Source organism: Apis laboriosa, unplaced genomic scaffold (genome assembly GCF_014066325.1).
Source record: "Apis laboriosa isolate Shangri-la unplaced genomic scaffold, ASM1406632v1 scaffold9_cov152, whole genome shotgun sequence".
In the NCBI taxonomy this organism is placed as follows: Eukaryota; Metazoa; Arthropoda; class Insecta; order Hymenoptera; family Apidae; genus Apis; species Apis laboriosa.
This window is the reverse complement of record NW_025224966.1, coordinates 5,977,537-5,999,298: the sequence shown is the minus strand read 5'-3', so window position 1 is coordinate 5,999,298 and position 21,762 is coordinate 5,977,537. Positions and strand designations below refer to the sequence as shown.

At 34.3% G+C, this 21,762-nt stretch overlaps 1 protein-coding gene across 1 annotated transcript in view; it reads left to right on the top strand.

The window, feature by feature from the left end:
- Positions 1-21,762, top strand: part of LOC122719919 (mediator of RNA polymerase II transcription subunit 12-like) — a 420,913-nt gene that overhangs the window by 359,046 nt on the left and 40,105 nt on the right. Inside the window, exon 4 of the mRNA XM_043946182.1 lies at positions 9,773-9,907. Coding sequence (XP_043802117.1) covers positions 9,773-9,907 — 135 coding nt within the window. The remainder of the gene's footprint in view (positions 1-9,772; positions 9,908-21,762) is intronic.

The following is a 21,762-nucleotide window of genomic DNA, read 5'->3' as shown; positions in this document are numbered from 1 at the left end:
AAAGTTACACAGATTAGATTACACAGAGATAACGTTTAACATATCTATTCAAAATCTGGAACACATGGAACAGATACGATATGTTTATACGACGAATATGAAATTGGATCAGACACGATTACCAATATAAAGTTTCATTATCGATTCAAAAAGGGATTAATCTCGAAGTCGTGACCTTCCCTTCCATTCCATAATCTCGAATAACCTACGACTTAGCACGAGGATGTCGAGCAGATGGATTAGCAAGAGGATTTCTTCGTTCACCCCGTCCTCCATCTTCAACCTGAAATTTTATTCCATTTCCAAGCGAGAAACTTTTATCCCATATCGAGAAGGCACAATTTTACTCGCCCACCATCATATTTTACATCCTTGGATCGTCGACGAGTGATTCGAGGGATCTTAATGAGAATCTGCACGAACGGGATTCTGGAATATCTGCGCGGCCAGAAAATCGCTGATAACGAATTAATTTCTACCCGCGGTTCGGGAACAATGGCCTGGGATTAATTTATGCAATTTTGATCGAGAATCGATTCGCTTTAAACGAATCATCACTTCAAAAATTGTATATACGTATATACGTGAATTTGAATGCATAGGATATTTTTTTAACGTGTCGTAAAATAAATACGACTTTCTATAATTTGAAAAAAAAAAACAATAACAATATGTGAAACTTAAACATCCACCAGCTTTATAATTATAATTTTCTCGTAATATCTCGTCGAATTTACATATGCAAATATAAATTACCCGCGAGTTTGATGCGAACAACATTAAATTCGCGCAACAGTCTATTTTCCATCGGCGCACTGTCAATAATAAATTTCCCTTCACCAACTTATGAAATATTAAACTTCGAACGCGCCATTTATCGCGTCCATATACCTCAATTTAGATCCCGTATATTTCATCCCGTAAATGTGACACGCGAACCAGACGAGTAAACGTCAGGTGGAAGCTTTCCTCTATCCTCGGGAAGGATATATATATATACTTTGAAAGAAGTGAAAACTTGGTAACGTTTTCGAGTTATCAAGAGGAAAGAATGTGATGAAAGAATGAAAGAGGATTCGAGTGATTGATCGCCTCTCCACCCCCTTTTATCTTTAATTCGTTTCGCGAAGTGGAAGGAAGCGAGCAGCTGCGTAATTATGAATCTCATTAAAATTCATAACGCGACGCTGAAAGTCATTAGCCTTAAGCGTCTGTCGTGCGTTGGTAACACCTTCGAGCCACTCTACGGCGATCAACCAACCCCTCCTCCTCCCCTCTCACGAGGTTGAAAAATAATTTCAACCCTCTCAAAGTTCGCCGTGTCACGATGTTTCGTGCCGCAAATAACAATTTTCTTAAGCGAGCCGGGTTAAAAAAGAAACTTGGCGAAGTAGAATGAATTGTGCGAGTTACGTGTACAAATTGAATAATGCACCTTCACTTCGAACGAGAAATAGAATTAAGAATTAAGAATGAGAGAAAGGGAGAGAAGGAGAGAGGGAGAGGGAGGGAGCGTTAAATTATTTTTAATTATAAAGGACTATTCTTCGTTATTTTCATTGAATTATTTAAATTAATTAAATTTGATATGAATACAATGTTATTTGTAAATTAAAATTTTCGATAAAAATCAATTGCAATTCTAATTTCTAGATTTATTTTACTATTCGAAAGATTTATTTAACGTTAATTGATGTCTAAAAAAGAAAGGTAAATGTTATTAAATTTTGTGTTCGTATACAAGACGCTAAAAAGTGAATAGCTGCGCAGAAGAGAGAATGAATGAACAGTGGCATCGATTCTTTCTTTCGTTGCTACGACGAATAACACGAATAATTCTTGCATTCTCTTTGATTAATTTCAGAAAATGCAATTTTATATCGCTGGAACATGAAATTGTCACGTGAAAAATAAATTCGCAACGAAGATTCGATGCAAACAAAATCGTCACTTTGAATCTATCATCAATCGTGATAGACAAGCACATAACGTGAAATCCCCAATATTTGAACGAATATGATATCCATAAGCTCGAAAGCGCGAATAAATATGTTCACTGTCGACTTAATCGGCAAAGATTCTTTCGATTCTCTTTTTGGGCGGCCTTCCACCCCCGACTCTTTTTCCCACCGTCAGGAACAGGAAGTTTCAGAGAAACGAGTTACCTGCTCTTTTAGCCTGCACTTTCGGGGAAAATTCAGTTTCGACGGTGAATTCTCGGTTGTGCGACCGCAACCAGCGTCGCTCTTTGCTTTTACAGCGTCTGATAAAGACGAATCGTTGCGCCACGGGTGCGGGAACACGCGGAGAAAGATCAAGGGGCGTTGGATGCAGGATAGAGGACGAAAATTCATCGGTCGATCTGCCGGAGGATTGGATCCGAAAACGCGAAGATCGTAGTAGAATGTAATAAAAATGTAGAGTTTGTCAGTTATGGTATATAATTGAGATTAATTTTTAAAACTAAATAATTTTAGTTAATTTTAAGAAATGCAGTAACTAATGATTTATAATTGTCAATCTAATTTTTAAAATCGTATAATAATTTTATTTGTATAATTTGAATTCTAGGTGTAGGAATGAAGGAATAGGATGAAAGTGATGGGATAAATAATATAATATTTCTCTTCTAATCCGTGGAAATAACAAATCTCCTTTTGAGAGGTGATCCATGACAATGAGATGAATATTTCTATATACTCGAACCAAATTTAAGTTTCTCGATGTATCATTCTTCTTCGTTCACGGTTGGACATCGAATTTATTATATTTTTCCTCGAGTTTCAGGATCAGAAAATTGAGAGGTTCTGTTGCGAGACGGACCAACTTTCGTCCATTGTACGTTTCGGCTCTCGTATACGTGCACACTCTTCTCGACCACGAGATATAATCTCGTAAGAAGCGTTCTCCGCTTATCGAAAAGCCATAACTTCGAAACGATCGCATAGATACAATCTATATATATAATCATATACAACGAAAGTGTTGCAGGAAATAATGGATCGTGGTCAGCGATTAATACGAAGATTGAATCCGAACGAGGAAACGCTGAATCGAATCGTTCGAATTTATTGTTTAGACGTTTGACGAATATTTTTAAAAATACGAGAGGATTTTTAAAAATACGTTTCGATGTTTATCGCGTTGAGATTTGGTTTACATTTTTTTTGTAATATTTGTAACATGAAATTTTTCTCTTTGACCTCGAAACGCAAATTGATTGAAATTTTTATTACAAGGGATTGCGGTAATATTTTAATTTTCTTTACGAAGGATTTATTACAAGTTATCAATTGTGATTTTTGTACGGAAACTTTAAGGATTATCCATTCCATTTTTCAAAGGACATTTAAAGAAGGAACGTCCAAGAAAAGTTGTCAGAGAAGAGAGAGAACTTTCTTGAGAGAAACTTCTCTAATAAATCGAATCACTTTTTATCACGCTGTACTACACTCGCAATATAAATACTCGAACGATAAATTTTCCAACCTGGTAGGTAATACTAGAAACAACCTAGGTACATTCAACTTGCATTTTCTAAAATAACCTGTTTCAAACTTAAAACAACACTTCTCCATAACGTATATTATTCTAACTCTTTTCTCGTATCGTCTATATATATATATTTTAAAAGATAACTTCTCTACAAACAAATCTATTACACGTATTCCTTAAATCGAATCTAATAAATTTTACGCAGTAAAATTCGCAGTATTTTCTCAATGCACAGATTAAAAGTAAAAAATCTTTTAAATCATCTACACGTAACAATCTCTAAATTATTTCTCATCTTTTCTCTAAAATTCCTTTTTCAAATTAATTGTCGACAGATATCCTGTACCTATTCGCGTTTCACGAAAAAAAAAAAAAAATCCGAGGAGCGATCGCACAAATTTTTCAAGGCGAAAAAATTTCGAAAGCGTTAAAAAGCTAAAACGTGGTTTCTCCGCTTTATCCAATGGACGAACGCTTCGAGCGTGGACGGACGGAAGCGGGAATGAATTTTTCCGGAACGGCGTAGACGGCGCAATAATTAAAGCAGGCGTTGCGGATGCGGCCTGGAGAGAGAGAGAGAGAGAGAGAGAGAGAGAGAACAGCAGGCATCCGCTCGAATGCGGCACGCGGAAGTTACGAAAACATCCGGCCGAGCGAAAGGAGATCCATCCACCGCTCCCGATCTCCCGCAAAATAAGAAACACGCGAGCAGGCATCAAAGGGGAATCAGACGAGGGGAGAGCTTCGAGCTTCCCGCTGTTCTCCCTGTGATACGTTGCTTGGGGGTTGCGGAAGAGGAAAGGTTTCGTCGTCGAAGCGGAACCTGGTTTTCCGGAACGAATGAAAAAGAAGAAAAAAATGGTGGTCGATATCGTCACGAGGCGAATTGTAGAAGTATCTTTTCTAACCGATTTCGTGTTTTCTTTGTAGAGAGAGAGAGAGAGACTTGGACTTTTCTTGAGATTTTTGAATCGAACGCCACGTTTAAACACCTCTTTGATTAAATTTATACCATGTTAATATTTTATTATCAACTTCATCGATCGTACGTTATTTAAAATTATTCGATCATCGAGCGATATCCCCATAAAGATACTTCAATCCAATCCGATCATCGATTTCCATTCCCTTCTCGTCGCTCAATCTACCCTCCTCACCATCGAGGAAAAAAACAAAAAGAGAGAAGAAATGTTATCCGAGTGAGGTAAAGGTTGCCTCGTTGCGTTTCTTCCTTCCTTGCTTTTATTTATTTTTTTTTTTTCTTATCCCTTCGATAAAAGATACCAAGGAGGTGGATCGAGCGTGGAGTAAGGGGTGCAGGGGAGAAAGGTAGAGATCGTCTATAAAGAGCGATCGTAAAGTGGCGAACGTCACTTAAAGGGTCTTCGAGCCTCTATTACTTTGATAGAGACGAACCACTCCATGCTATTACCAATACACGAAATAAAAGCCAACTGGATAGGAACTGGAGGGAAGGAGGAGGAGTAGAAAAGGGGTGGCCACCGAGGCCCCTCGCTTTCGACACCACTGTGGCTCCAGCGTCACGGATTCCCTCCCTGTTTCGTTTCCTTCCACTTGTTCGAGCCTCGCGCCCCCCTCCTCTTCAAAGTGCCATTCGATCGGCCACGTTCCATTAAGGAAGGCCAAATATCGTTTTATCGACTCGCGACCCCCTCCCCCCATTCTTGAAAGCGTTTTTAATGGAAGTGATCCAGGTCGTCCTTCGTCTTCCGTCTTTCTCGTTCCTTCCTTCTCGCGATTCACGGAGCGTTGCTTCGACTGTTATCGATTTTATGATTATCCGTTTATGATTACAAGATCCGTTTTCCGTGATCCCGATTCTTTTTTTTCTTCCCCCGCGAACGATTGCGATTAAATCCGCGTTTCCAGCATCCGGGTTTCCAACACCCGAAGGTGAATTACAGCTCATCCGGATGCCTGGCCGATGTGAGATACGCTAATGGATTGCTCTCTACGTGATTCTTGATTTCGTAATTACCGAGTATTCCTTCGTTTTTTTGAACCACTTTTGTTGGAATTGAATTGAAATCGTTCAGATTTTGGATTCTGGATTTTGGATTGTTTATCTGAATTTTGTTTTTTTTTTTTTGAAGAGGAAAGGGAGTACTATAGTATTGTTTGAATCTTGGAGAAATGATGGTAAATGATAGTTGAATCGCATTGAATTTTACATGGAACAAAGAAGAAGAATTATTTTGAACATTTTTGTACGAAAGAAAGTTCTTGTATTTTTTTTTTCCTTTTCTCTTCTTTTTTAATTGTGAACAGGATACATGGATCGCAATTAGGACAGAGGGAATTGTATTTCGTGTATTAAAGGAATTTCATCTGTATAGAATGTGTAACACCATTGATGCGAAATGTCATGTTGAACTGTGGATTGATTGGCGAGTCTATTCTTCCGCGTCAGATCAAAGCACAAGCTCTTTCTATTTTCTGTTCATTTGATCGATATTGCAATCTTTGTGTCGGGATATATATATATACTATGTGTGTGTATATATATTATAACAATCTTGTGTATCGGGAATTGAATACAATAGAACATATGTTTGATTAAATTTTCTTTTTCATTCTCCAATCGTTGGGAGTCCCGTTTCAATCAAATTCGACAGATATCCATTCTGCAATTTCTTCTTCAATTATATCATTTTTCAATGTATTTACTTTTTTATTCATCGACGTGCGATTTAAATATTTAATTTGGCAAGAGATATTGCACGAAGTTAACGATATTCGATTTATGTAAAATAATTTTGATATCTTTTATTGTGCGTTCCATTTTTTATTTATTTTTATTTTAATTTATAATCTTTATTTTCTAATTTGATAGATGTTATTACGAACCACAGAAATAACGATATCTGTTTTTGTCGTTTAAATCCCATTCTTTAAATTGGATATATCATTACATTTAAATTTTTTTAAAATAAATTTTCATTAGTCTAATAATTCTTAAATTTCAAACAATTATTATTCTTTCCTTGTATTCGTCAAAGGAAATGTAATTAATATATTAATGCAATCGTGACTGTTCAACAAGGTAATAAAAATATTTTCCAACGAATCAGCATCCACGTTGATCCGTGATTCTTTTCTTCGTGAACAGTGCTCGATTCAAGCAATAATTAATCTTGCTTGCCAAAAAAAATATGTACATGTATATTGGAAGGGATGAAAGAGGAATGTAATTAAAGTATCAGTCGCCAAACGATATCACGCCTTGTCGTATCACAATTGTGTTTTTTTTTCCTCGACTGAAATCGATCGATCGTTTATTAATGCCAGAAAATAGAAAAATTTTCGTTGACGAGCGATCTAACGAGCGTATCATAATTCTTCATTAAAAGGCGTCATTAAACCGATATTGCGTGCCAAAATTTCGTAGAATTTCATATCACTCTCGTAATTACGAGCCATTGTCTTGAAAAGCCCTTAAAAATTATCGATTGGATCGCATGGTGAAGTCGTAAACACGGTTTTTTGAATCCGTTATTAATCGTGATTTGATCAATTTCTTTCGAGTAAGAGATTTGATACGAAGATCGCTTTATTATTTTTTTTTTTTTTTTGAAATTAAGCGTTTCTTCGTGCAAGAAGTTGTAAAGTATCATTGAGAATTTCATTAAGAGAAGAGATTAAAGGATCTTGACATGGTTAAAAGATGTCAAAAAAGAAAAAGAGAATTCTGGTTTTATGTCGAAGACTACTAGAAGTTTTTTGATAAAGTTTAAACAACATTTGAAGTGGTTCTTCCAAGAAATTCGAGGCACTTTCTTTTTCTTTTTTTCTTTTTTCTTTTTCTTTTTCTTTTATTCTTGTTTCAAGAAGTTAAAGCACAATTCGTTGAATTTTATTTTCATCGAGATAAGTTTCTTCTAATCTCCCTGTTTGCAATGAAAATATAATAAAGTTTTTAATGTGAAATTACACTTACGAGATCATGTAATTTCTCATAATAAACGAGTTTTCATAATGCTTGTACGGATTGTTAAATAAGGAAAAAATTTTGTTACTTTGGAACTTGCTTTCGTATTTATATGTTTAATCCTTTCTGCAAGTAGATTGTGGCGAGAAAACCACATTTCGTAGAGATCTCGGTTCTCTCTCGACTAAATAATATGTACAAAGCGTGAAATTTAAAATCGTTGTATATGTTTGTTCGTAAGTTGGATATAAAAGTATAATTTCGTATTCTTTTATTCTCGAGCATAAATTGTTTTATGTGATATATCTTTTATAAATTTGTGATAATAACTGATTTATTAAATTTTAATTTATTTTTAAAATTAAACTCAAAATTACAGAAATTCTCTTCGTAAAATAAATTGTAACAATTTATCAAATAAATGGAACAAGTGGATGCTAATAGTGGATGCTAATTAATTAATTTCTAACTAGCATTTGCTATAATTTTACTCAATATTTCATATCTGATAATTATACCATACTTACAACCCCCATTTATTAGGTTTCGAGTGATGTCATTGCTCGAAAAGTTGGTGCAATTAATAGTTCGAGATAACCGATAGTCCATTATTAAACACTAAAGTGCTGTTAATATATTTTATTCGTAAACACAGAATTCCCCAAACGTTATAGGGAAATTTGTTGGAAGCAGGTGGAACGCATTCGTGGCTCGCAAAATGACTGAACTTACTATTTTATTACTTATCCATTACTATAAATGATCCATAGCTATTTAAATCGTTTGCAAAATGTAATTTGTATTGTTTTACGTTATTAACGCGTATCTTTTATAGTATAGAAATTTATTATACAAGAAAAATAATTTCTGTTGTTCATTTTACAATAAAATAATTAAAAAATTGAATTCACTTTGTGCACGTTCCTGATTAAAATTTCTTAACAAATTTAAACAACATTCTCCCCTGACTATTAACTGATTACATTTTTTTAATCAATCACAAACGATTCATTCCAAATTCTTAAAATTTCTACGAAGAAAAAAAATTATCAAATTTTCGAAACGAAAAGATCGATGGAATCATGATCGTGAAAATTCTTCACCAACATTATATCTGGCTTCAGAGCAAAGAACGAGCAAACACGTTCGACAAAATTTCCCTTTACGACCATCTTTGCACCATCTAATCCGTCTCGTAAAAGCTTCACGGAATAGGGCTCGGAGGAAGCTCGAAGCCGAGGGCGAAACAGGAGGAAAGATTTTCCGAATAAAAGAGACGAAAGGGGTGAAAGGGGCAAAATCGAGACAAAATTTCAGCGCGGATTCCGCAGACAGGAAGAGACAGCGCTGTGGTTGGGATTTTTCTTTGCCCTCCCCTCTGGTAATTTGAAACGTTAAATCGTGCCGCTGTAATTTTTGCATGCCGTCTTATTTTCTCCTGGTTTTTCGTTATCGCCTGTAAATCTCGTTGAAGTAGAATTCAGGATATTGGACGAGAATTTAGAAAAAAGGAGAAAGTTTTTTAGCTAATGATTATGTGTGGATTACGTGGAAACAGTTATTGTTTCTCTGAATAATTTAATTCTTCTTTCTTCTTTCTTTTTCTTCCATATAAATTGTTACGATAGATTTAATTAATATGATATGATTTTAAGAAAATAAGTTTTCTAAATTATTATATTTGTTATTATTTCATATTTTTTTTTAAATTTTATTCACTTTTTTTACGTAAATATTTATTATTAGGAATCAAGAGTAATTTTGAATGAATATTAATATTTGTTAATCGAGAATCATCCGAATTGTTTTTAAAATTAAGGATTAATGGGTGCCGAGATACGATGAATAATTAATTAAATCGAAGAAAAACTGGAACCAAGTTTCCATTAAAAAATATCAGCAAAGAATATATCGACGACGAAGTGGATAAAGTTATGAACATCGTATTTTGTATCTGTTTTCACTGTTTCAATTCCAGATTGCTTTTAAAAAAAACTGGTTCTTTTTGTTTATCTTCGATTCCGTGGAACGAAGATTGATTTTCTGCGGATGAAACAGTAGACAAATTATACTTTAGAGATACAGATTGCTCGTGGATGAAAAACAAGGAGCAAGAAAAATATCTTACCCTTTCGTTTATTCTGGCAAACGTTATAAAATGAGTTATTGTTAATAAAATAAATTCAAGCGTATTACACAATGTTTTATTTAAATGTGTTTCTCAGATTTAGCAAGAAATAATGAATACAATTATAAAAACTGTTTTTAATTAATAAAGAAATTGTGTACAATTGTTAATCATTCTAATATCGCTTTTCTCTTTTCCAGAGCTTGCCACAAACACCAGCTGGCGGTGTGGGTGGAAAAGGAAGCGGAAGTGCTGGCACCGGATCTGGTATGGTCAATGGTTCCGGTACCGATCATCAAGATATTCGTGACGGTGCTGCTATAAACACAGAACACGTGAGTAATCTTTCGATTGATAAAACAATTCTCTCTTTTTTACTCACAAAAAATTCCACAAATTGCGAGAACGAAGACAACGATGATTTTATTCATAAAATTAATCGATTTTTAAAATATCCACTACTTCCAACGAATCCTCCTCGAAATCTCGCTCTTCGCACCTAATACAAATTTCATATTACCTCATATCTAAATTACATTCCCCGCTTAATCAATTCATCACAAATCGTTACATCTAACCTACCTTCATCTAGTTCAAACGCCGTATCGTTCCTCCGATTGCGTTAAATCAAAACCTTCACAATTCCTTAATTACTCGATGGTATTTTTGCGAAGAATCCGCGAGATGGCGTAGGAAAATCGTCTCGTAAAAAAAAAAAAAAAAAATCTTCGTCTCTCGCTTTCAATTCCCTAGAAGAGGGAAAAGAAAGGAGAGAAAAAGCTCGACGATGACTCGGTCGAACGGACAAGAACAAGAATCGGCCTCTCCTCCCGTTCTCTCTCTCGGCCCCAATGATTGCCGTTACTGTTCTTCACGAAACTTTCTTAAAAGTGGCGTGGACGAGAAAAGTTTCGCAGTGAAAGCAACAAAGTGAGTCGTTCACCGTGCCGGCAGCCATTGTTCGCCTTCTTTTCGCCTTATTTCGCGGCCACTTTTATATCGTCCAGATATCCGGATCCAGAAGAAGAAGCCATTGGCGTGTGGAGATCGGCCGCTTCGGGAATTTCTTTTCCCCGATCTTCCTTTCTTCGTCGAAAAAAGTTATTTCTTACGATTCATTGACGTTGTTAATCGACAAGGAATTTCGTAATATGTGCGTTACTGTGGATGTATATCGATGGGGTATAGTCGATTCTATATCGAATTGGAACGAATTTTGTTCGATAATTATTTAATTTTAATCCCCTTTTGGTAATTAGTATTATTATCGAAATAATATCGAGTTTTCTTTGGTTCTTCTTGGAAAATAGTATTTTATCTCTTGATACTAGCGATATCTCGTTTTTCTCAATTATTTTTAATGCCTTCTTATTGATCATAGCAATATTTTGATTGGTAATTTGCTTAATATATATTTAAATAATTAATAAGATATTAGAAATCGTTTTTATTGCTTATTATTCGTATCTCGGCTACGTGGCGAAAACTGTGACGTAGACCGTCAATTCGAAATAAAGAAAAAAAAAGGGAAAAGAAATAAAGAAAGAAGAGATAGAAAAATATGGGAGGAATCGAAATTCGGTGGACATAACTCGGCAATCCAGGAATTAAGCGATTAGTTGCGAAGTTAACCATTGTTTCAGCCAGTTCATCAATCGAGCCTCCTCCCATTTCATCCCTTTACGCAATCACATCCCCCCTTTCCACCCCATCCGATCCAATCGCCCGATTTTCGCACGTTGATTCATTCGCATGGAATTAAAACCTTTATCTGCGTTTCTCCGCCTGCTTGGTCGAGATTCGAGCGACGAAAACAGACGTGCACGAGGTGGTGGAGGGATGGAAAGGGGTGGAGCTCTCCTCGTTCGAGAGCTCGGTGCTCATCGAATCGTTTGTTTCGAACTGTTACGCGTTCCACGTTGATAAGCAACGACAATTTTTGTTGTATCGTCTTCTTTCTTTTTTTTTATTATTTTTCTTTCTTTTCTTCTCTTTTTTCTATTTTTAGCTTGAGATTCCGACTCTACTATTTTTCTTTTTGTCCTGTTTCTAAAAGAAGAGGGATGGAGTGTGTCATTACTGGTATGAACGGTTCGTTTCTCGTCTCTTTGTTATTTATTTTTTTTCTTTTTTTTAAAAAAGGAATAAAGAATAAGATCGTTTTTATATTTTTGATTGTAAGATATTAAGATTGATTAAAAAGCAGATGGAAATTAATTAAATAATCAACTCCTTTTGATTCGATTAAGATATTTATTTTCAATATAAATAATATTTGTTTGGATACTATTCTTCATTTATTTTTAAAGATAATCTATTTTCAGAATCTTATCGTTCCATATTTTTCCATTTCAGTGAGTTATTCGTTTGATTATTCATTGTCTTACAATTTCTCTTACAAATTTTACAGACACCGCATTCTTTTATTCTTTTTTGCACCATGTTCTAATTTCTTTCTTTCTTTTCTTCATCTTTTCATTTTTTTTTTCTTCCCACATTTTTTTCACTTCAAGATTCTGCAAAGTCTTACCTAATTACGTCTTCCCTCTTTATCATTCAAGATTCTAATTTCTTTTAATACTTTTTTTTACTTATTACTTTATTAATTTAACGATTTTCATTCATTTTTTCGATATTTGATTTTCTTTTTTATTTTCTCGTTTCATTTTACTAATTTTTACCAAATTTGACGTTTTTCACTAATCCTTTTTTTCTTTTCTTTTTTTCTAAGATGAAAAGATATTTTCTGCAATTTTCGATGATATGCTATCGATTTACATGAGATTGCGGAAAAATAGCCAGCCACGTTTCCCCACGTTGGTTATACGGATTCTATAAACGAAAACCGAGATAGGAGCAGAGGAAAATGAGAAGGGCTGCAGCCCAATATTTCTTCTCTGAGAGACGAGGGTTTCCAGCAAGTCATTGTGCCTTATAGTATTTTAAACGACTTCCTGGAACAAATAGTTTCTTCTGATCCACGAGAAAAATCGTTCAGTGCTCGATGTCAATTTTCATCCAGATAACCATAAATTTAATTAATTCTTTACTCGCGATAAAAATTAGATCTTTTTTCTTTTTTATATTAATTTCTAATCAACGAAACAGAATATTCACTTGAATTAATTTCAAAATAGATGGAATGAAGTAAAAATTCAATTTCAAATAATATATTTTTCAATTTACATATTTCATACAATTAAGAAATCCTATCAATTATGATAATATAATAGTACGAGATAAAAATATTTAAAGGATGAAAAGAAGAAATCTTATTCACAAAGACAATATCAATTTTCATAAACATTCCATAGTTTAATGATCAAATTAAATTTCTCGTTCAATCTTTGACAATAAGTAATATATTATTTTTCAAGGGAAATCGAAAAATCATTTTAATTTCTTCGAACAAACTTGATCGGTAAATTAAATTACAGGATGAAACAAATGCGATGATTCGATAATTTTGGCAGCGATGAGGCTAAATTGCGTCGACATAACCGTATCTTCCCAAGAGTTTGTTACGGGTTATCTGAGTGGGGCAGTTAGCCGGAAACCATGCTGACTATGAAGTTGCATCTTCTACTTCCCTTCCTTCGTTAAACACGCTCGCTAATTCCTTAATAAGAGAATACTTGGGAACTGATGATTGCGCCAGTAATCTCTCTTCCACCATATATATATATACCGATATATGCGTGTATGCATAAGTAGCTCTCCTCTGATTGTTGTACGTGATCGTCGTGGAAATGAGACGAAAATCGATTCGATGCGTTTGTTAAACGGCAGATTCGTCGATGTACACTAAGCTTTATATACAGATTATTATTGAATAATTTAAAGACTCGAATATCGAAATTATTTACATATATAGATTATTGATGCAGTTTGATCGTTTGATTAATTCCGACCCATTAATAATTTTGACTTAATTATTTCAGATTTGAAGATTAATACACAATGCATAATTTCCTCGATTTTTGATATTGAATTACTTATGGAATGGAATATGGATCGAATACTGGCACGTGTTCAATGTATATTTAATGTTAATTAACTTTAATTGTATTAAAGTAGGAAGGAATTTATAGGACGTTATACTTTCCAAGATTATTTCGATAATATTTCTTTGCAAATTCTTCAAAATCTGTCATTTAACTAGATCTGATTTCAAACATTTAAAATTCATCCAATTGACTCGCAAAATATTCGCTGTTTCAAAATTAAATATAATTATATATGGAAGTATTATATAAGGAATAATTCTTGTTTAATTAAAGAAATGAAGAACAATTACATCGAATATAATCATCTTCCGTCAATTTAAAATTCTTTTGAGTTAAATTCGATGATAACTCACCACGTCAATGAACCATTCAATCGTAGAAAAGAGAAGAAAAAAATAAGTCAAAGAGTGATACGGTCATCGATCCAACTTTCAACGTACGATTATTCATCAATGTAGGGAAAATTTTTGAAGTCACAAAAGTGGCTTTAGCAACCCCGGAAGTCGGCGATATTCCGGAGGAACCGGAGGTAGGAAACGAGAATAGTGATTCTGAACCGTGGCCACGTCACACATCCGTCCATGTTTTATTTTCCATCCTTCTTTCCTTTTCTTTTCTTTTTTTATTTTTTTTTTTTTTCATGCACCAACGATCAAACAGGAGGAAGAAAAAAAAAATTAATTCTCGTAATTGCGATTCAAATTTCTTACGAGCGAACCACCCTTCTCTCCCTTCATTTTCATCCCGTTTTCCTCTTTTTCTTCTTCTCGAGAAACCTTTGTTCTCGTTCCTTTCTTTATAACAGCGTTGCTTTTTCTTTCCTACTTCCATTGACAATTCGCGGTTCACCGTGATCCCGGTCTTATATTTATTTCCTTCGAGGAAAAATTCTACGCTTTCTCGTTTACTTTCCTTTTCTCTCACCCCCCCCCCTCTCGGGTTCCTTACTTTCTCGTTTTCATTAACGCCTGACCTAGGTTGAATTTTCCTACGTTTTCTCGCGTATTAACAAATTTCTCCCCTTGTTGTTCCCTTCCCTTTTGTTGTCTTTTACTAATTTTTTTTATAGCGTTTCTTATTTTGAATACTTTAAAAGAAATAATACTTTAATAGAAATACTTTTTATTTTGTTTATTATTCCATATTTTTATACTTTTTAAAATAAAAATATTTCAGAAAGTATATTAAAGTTGATTAAAATTTAAAAGTGCTCAATAAAAATGACTTTAGGAGAATAATTTAATATGATTTTTCTTTATCTTCCAATTTTTCGCAAACTGTATTTTCTCCGCGAGCCTTGGACTCGTTTTTCTTTTTTTTTTTTTTTTCTTTTCCATTTTCCCCGATTCCGTCGCATCCTTTCGCTTCTTTTTTCAATCCCCTATTTCGAACGTTCTTTTTATTTCGTCTTCATTTCATCTTCTTTGAACTACGCTCTAATTCCTTTCACTGTTCCAAGACTCCTTTTGCCGAGTCGTCGTTTCTCAGCATGCATTGAATGCGCGGTGCCGGCTTCCGTTTCCACCATGTACCAACGAATCTCTCTTGTTGTTTTATTTTTTAGACCGTGAAATTATGGCCCGGTGTAATAATCGAACGTGGCACGATTCAAGAATATTTCTGAATGAGACAGTACGTGATAAATGATAATCGAGTTGATAAAATTTAAAACGTTAAAATTAACCATTTTGAATATATTAATTTTACAATACGAAAAAAATAAGTATTTAGCGAGTAAATGTAGTTAATCATCCTTTATAACGTGCAGAATCATCCTCATTGAAAAAATTTCCGTGAAAATTAATATGTAATGTTCATCGTGAAGAATCTGAAGCGTCACATATGTACGTACTTAATTGACGAACGTGTTAATTGTGCATTCCTTAAAGTTAGGAATAAGTTTTTTTTTTTTTTTAGATTTACACGATTAATGTCTTCTTGAAGTTTTCTTTCCAAATTACAGATAATTTTATTTATTACGAAAATAAAGGATTTATTCATCTTCAAACTACAAATACGCTATAAATTGAAGTTTCTTAATTATTAATCGTAGTGAGTAATAAATCTTTCATTGAGATCGATTTTAAAAAAAGAAATATCACCTTGGAACGAAACGACTTTCAACGTCCTCTTCCATACCTCTCGTTTATCCTCGAATGAAAAACGCAGCAATTAAAAGGAGACGGGCAGTTAAATTAAAGCCTGAATTAACAGATTGTCTTAAAGGCTGTGCACTCTTTCTTCCCGAGATCGAGCATCTTTCGCGCGCCTCTTTCTCATGGAGGATTAATACAAAGGGAGGTGGATAAATGGAATAAAGATGAGTTGTTCCGCGTCGAATCGTTCGAATTGTTCCCGTGGAATCATTCGAGCTTTCAAGAGAATTTTCGTCTCATTTCCGATTCACGATATTGTAAAATCCATCCTTGATAGAATACTCTTTATCAATGAGATATGGAAAAATGTAACTCGTTCAATGTTGTATTATCAAACCTCTTTTACGCGATAATTTAAAAAAAAATATTGCAAGTGAATCGATTAACTAATTACTAATCTTATAAACTTTTCCAATTACGATATTACAAACATACAATAATTTCCTCTTGATTTTACACGAAAGAGAATTTATTAATAATGGAAATTTGTAATTTGTTCCCTTATTAAATTCAATAGAAATATATTATTACATCTCGATTCAAAGAAAAAAAAAGAAAGAAAGAAATTATAATCTCTATAAAAATATCTATGCTTATATGATCGTACTATCATTTTCTCAATCCCCATTCTAAAACCCAGAGTAGCAAATACCTTAATCCCTAAAAATCCCCAAGATAGATTCAATTAACATCACTCTTGAAAAGAGATTTCATAGTTCCTCGTCACCAAATACTTTATTACGAAGGAACGATAGAAAAAAAGAAGGAAAAAAAAAAGAAAGAAAGAAAGAAAAGAAGGAAAAAAAAGAAAGAAAAAGAATGGAAAAAAAAAAATAAAAATCGCTTTACGCTTTTCCTATCCGGCGAGCTTTCTATGCATTTTAATCGCATTTCGCGACATTTAAGGGGTAAGGGGGAGGGGAGGGGATGGTCGAGCATGAGAGGATTGGAAGCTGGTAGACGCACGATGTAACAACGAAAGAGTGTTGAACGTTTTATTAAGCCGGATGTATAAAAACCACGGCTCGAAAGGGTTGGAGGAGGAGGGTTGGGGGTGGAGGAGAAGAAGGAGGGGATGGAAAGCATGCTGTTAGCGCGCTCGGATGAAATGAATAGAAAAGAAAGGAAGACTCAACGCGGTATAACAAAGGATGCCGGCAGCGTGGCTCTGAATTTGCCCTCTCTCAACTCCCCTCCCCGTCCATCCCCTATTTTTCCTAGCGCATTGCTTGTTATTTCTCTCTCTCTTTCTCTCTCTCTCTCTTTCTCTCTCTCTCTCTTCATCTCTTCTTTCCTTCCTCTCCGTCTCTTCCCTCTTCTTCTGTTCAAACTACATAATGTGGAAAGCGTTAGAAATGCTCGCCAATTTCCGTGCCCGTTCTTCCTCGGATAAATTCAAAGGCGATCGTGGATCCGTTTTATTAAAACGCTAATACTAGATATTAAACGGAAGAAATCTTGCTACTGTGTTGCCATTGTGTTGCACGGAATAGGTTGAGTGGAAATGTTGAGTGGAAAATTTTATTTCATAGATTGGTCGATCGGGAAGAAATTGGTGTAGGATCATCAGAATAATGTTGATCGTTTTGAAATGTTATTTGAGAGTTTTTTGTGCGAGATTTATTCGCAATATATTTGTCCAATGTTTTTTTGAAATCGAGATGATATCGAATTAAAGATGATTAATATATGGACGAGGAACGAAGTTCGAGATAAAAGATGTTAATTGTAATTAATCCGTTAAATTTCCACGAGTAGAAAGTTTGGCCAGATTCTGTATAATTGATCTGATAATTTGCATTCCAAGGTGGGAAAGTTTGACGAATAATCAAAGCAAATTACGCGTTAACAATTTTTAATCGCCTGAACCGACTAGCTCCATTTAGAATTTAATTAAAGAATAAACTTTTCACCCGGTTTCTCACCTAGATTAATCGCAACAAGAATTAAATACAGTTTCTCTTGAAGTCCCTTTTACTTTGCTAAAAGATTTAAAGAGATTAAACGAGCTTGTTTATCATTTTCTTAGGTAGAATTAATGGTTTTTGCTTAGCAGATCGGGTACGAAGTCAGTGTACAAATAAAAAAAAAATATTAATAACAAATTACTTTTCTTCTAAAAAATTATTCTTAACCATTCTATCTATATTATTTATCAAAACGTTGTTTGATCATCTTCAATAATTTTCATTCTAATTACTTCTAATTACCTCAAAGGATTCTATAGTTACTTAATTATCTATTCAAATCATTCTAAATTAACTTTGATCTAAAATCAAAAATTATTATATGAATACCAATTTAATTTCACAAATTAAACTCTACAATTTTTATTAACTTTTTCGATAAGACGAGAAGACGTTTAGAATTCCATTAAAATTCTCTAAAAAGAAAGAAGAACGACATAAGATCACCGGACAAAGAATCCAACACGCTAACCTGAGCGAAATTTTCGTAATCACGGTGTCGCCCGTAAACTGCAATCACTGCCAAGGCGTCGTTTCGTATTTTCCAGTGTCACTGCTCGAAAATTTGTTATCGTAATCACTCGCACCCTTGTTCTTCTCATCCAATTTCTCCTGAATGAAAACACCGTTGATCTTCTTAAAACAGAACGAACACTCATCGTGATCGATTCCTCGCACAATCATCCGAATCCCAAAGTTTAATCATTTAAAATCCATACGTCTCGCAATAAAAAAGATATTTTCTCCGTAAAAAAATTTTCATTTATAAAAACTAATGTCGATATAATGTCGAATAAATAAATAATATAAAAATAATGTCGAATAAAAGTGTCGAATTTTATATATGCCCAAACTTAAATATAATTATAAACGTAATTATATTGTCGAAAAATTGTGTAGATCTCAAGATATGAAAAGGTTTCCACTTCTCTCAATTACATATTATATTATTTCTCTGTGCAACTTTAAGTTAAATCTAATAAAATCATGATCTCACGAAATTTGAAATTTCGTAAGGGTTGTTTCTATCATAAATCTCTCAATTATTTGAAATTATATTTCTCTATTCGAATCTTCGGTTCCATTGTGATGAAAATTCATGAAAATGCTGTTCATTCGCCCGCTGGTTACGAGAAATCTATCCTTTCCATAACGAGACCTGGCTAAACACGTAAATAAATCGCGATCCCTTTTTTTATATCTTGAGCACGAAGCAACAAAGTTTACAATCTTTCCGCCCGCTCGATCTCGCAGCTAGATGCGATCTCAAAGCTTGTGCAAACTCAGCTCGGACACGTTTGCCAGATGAGCAAGTTTTTCATAAGGGGTGTCTGCAAATTTTGCGCTTCTTTCGATTTGTCCAACGGTAGATTTTGTTGTCTCTGGTTCGATTCATATTTGGTTGGATCAGGGTGAATTATTTAGGATGATGATAAAGAAGCAATATTGGGATATTGGACGTCCCTCCTTTGGAGAGGATTGCCGTGAAATTGAAGTGTTTGATAAGGGGAGATGATACTTGGAATGTGTTTTCTTTGGAGAATTGGAAAGTAGATGAAGTAATATTGTTTGGGGTGAAATTGATATTTGAGGAAAATGTTGATTATTTGAGTAAAGTAACAAAATGATTTCTCTTTTTTTTTTCTTTTTCATTTTTAAAAAATCATCCTGCAATTATTGCAAATAAATATTCAAAATTGAAATTTCTTTTTAACGAATAATAATAAGTTTTAGATATTGTAACATTAGTCATTTTTTATTATCTCCTATCTCGAACAAAAATCAATTTCCACTCTTCGACGATAAAATACACGATAATATAACTCGAAGACTCGTAATTTTTACTGCGATCAAAATTCGATCAAAATTTTAATTTTTAAATATTCGTCATATATTCGTATTTTTCATTTCCACAATTTATCTTATTCTTGATCAATTTTACTGAAATCTTGTTTAGATGCTCTCGCTTTTATGATTCGCTTTTACGGTTCATCTGTTTTTTTTTTTTTCATGTTAATACAAAAGGCTTTTTGAAATAAGGAACGAACAAGCTCTAATGGATTCCATCAGACTGGATAAATTTAGCTGGAATCATCCTTCAAGATTCTTCATTATTTCGCGATCACTTATTACAAGCTTGCCTTCGTTCTCGAGCCGGAGTGCATCGGAGCCTGGTGAATCTATCCTCTCGTCCCTCGGGCTAATCGTTCTATTTCATCCTTTTCGAGTTCGAGAGATAGATTATGTTATTCCTTCGAAGATGAACTTTAATCAAAATTCTTCAACTTGAGTTTATTAAAAAGAAGATCATCCAAAAAGGAAAAATAAACAGCAATAATCCACAGTAGAATTTTACATGAATTTTTACGAAATTGAAACATTTGAGGAGTAAAATTTTCATTTAGAATATTTAAAATCGTTTTAAAAATTAGAATCATTTGGAAAGGGAGAGAGAAAAAGAAAAATCAGTTCGACGTTCGTGGAACGAATTACCAAAGTTACCTCTTCATCTACGGCCCTCTGTTTTGCCTTTCGAGGTGTGGTGGAACGTCGACAACTTTGACAACGGTTTCTAATCCACGTACACGCCGAGAAATGAAATTTTCACACGACATGCCGTTCCTCCCTACCTCGAATTGCTAAACGAATTCGAAATTGTGTCGCAGCTTTGTTCAAAGAACCTATATATACATATATATATATGTATATATAAGAACGCGTGTATTGGAACGTGTCTGGATTACGCGAGATTAATCGTTGAGAAGGTTGTGGCAAGATTGTGGAGACTATCTGCGGTTCTTTGCCTAGGTATGCTGCAATTTTGCAGTTTAATGGAAATGAGAAATTTTGCTCTCTATAGGGAGACCATAATTAATTTCTCAGTACTTGCAACGTTTAAACGATATAAATTGAAAATTAATTATTTTGAGAAAGAAAGAATTCTTGTAATTAATGTAAGGATGTGTGTAAACTTTGATATAAATTTATTAGATCGAAATATTAGATAGAAGAGAATTAAAAGAGTTGGAAGCTAAACGAATCGTTTGTAGAAATTATTTTTAATATAATAATAATAAAGTTCCTCTAAGTCTTTCACACGTTTGAGATTAAATATTTTATAAAATTCGTTCAAAATTCTTACAATCTTGCAAAATATTTGCCAATAATCACATTAGAAAAATAAAAATAACTGCTGTAATTTTGAAAAGAGAAGAGAGAGAAACGAAGATGAAGAGCAATAGAAAATAAAACTTTCGTCATCATTCCATCCACGAAAAAGGATTTATTTCCATGGAATCGAACGTCGAATCGTTTCTATCTTTCGAGTGTCTTTTTCGACACACATCTGACAACTTTTTTTTATAACGAAACCAAAGCAAACCGTATAAACAAGATTTACAAAAAATACAAGTTCAAAAATAGAAATGAAAATTTATAAGCTTTTTATAATCCATCAACGAAATGTAAAAACGTCCAAGCGTCCCAAATCCTCGTCGGTCGTTCCCCAAAATCCCATTCTTCCATCTCCCTTTCCTTCCAGCATCCGGTATTAACCACCCAAGGGAAGTCTTTGGATAACGCAGGTTCCACACACACACACACACATATACACACGCATATATACTCACTGCGCAAGTTATCTCAGGAAGCACTCGCATGATACCGGTTGTTGCAAGTACGACTGGAAACGAGGTGCAAAACAAAAGCGGTTTAAGCGGAAGAAAGAGGGAGGGAGAGAGAGAGAGAAAGAGAGAGAGGATGTCTGGGAGGGTGGATCGATGGTGAAAACAAAAACGGCCTCTGCCCGTGGAAGCTCGGATAGCTTGGTGACGTTGGAATGTTTTATAACGGGTGGACCGAGCGTTTTCTTCGTCCCTTGGTGTTCCCTTCTCGCCTTTCTTCTTCGTCTCCGTTTTATTTTCCTTTTTTTTTTCTTTTTTTTTTCTTTTTTTTGGACAAAAACGACGCCAGATTCAGGAATGGCCGCGATTGTTACGGCGGCGACAAAAGTTTAGGTAAAACGGAAGGGACCCACGATCTCGCGGATTTCTTTCCACGA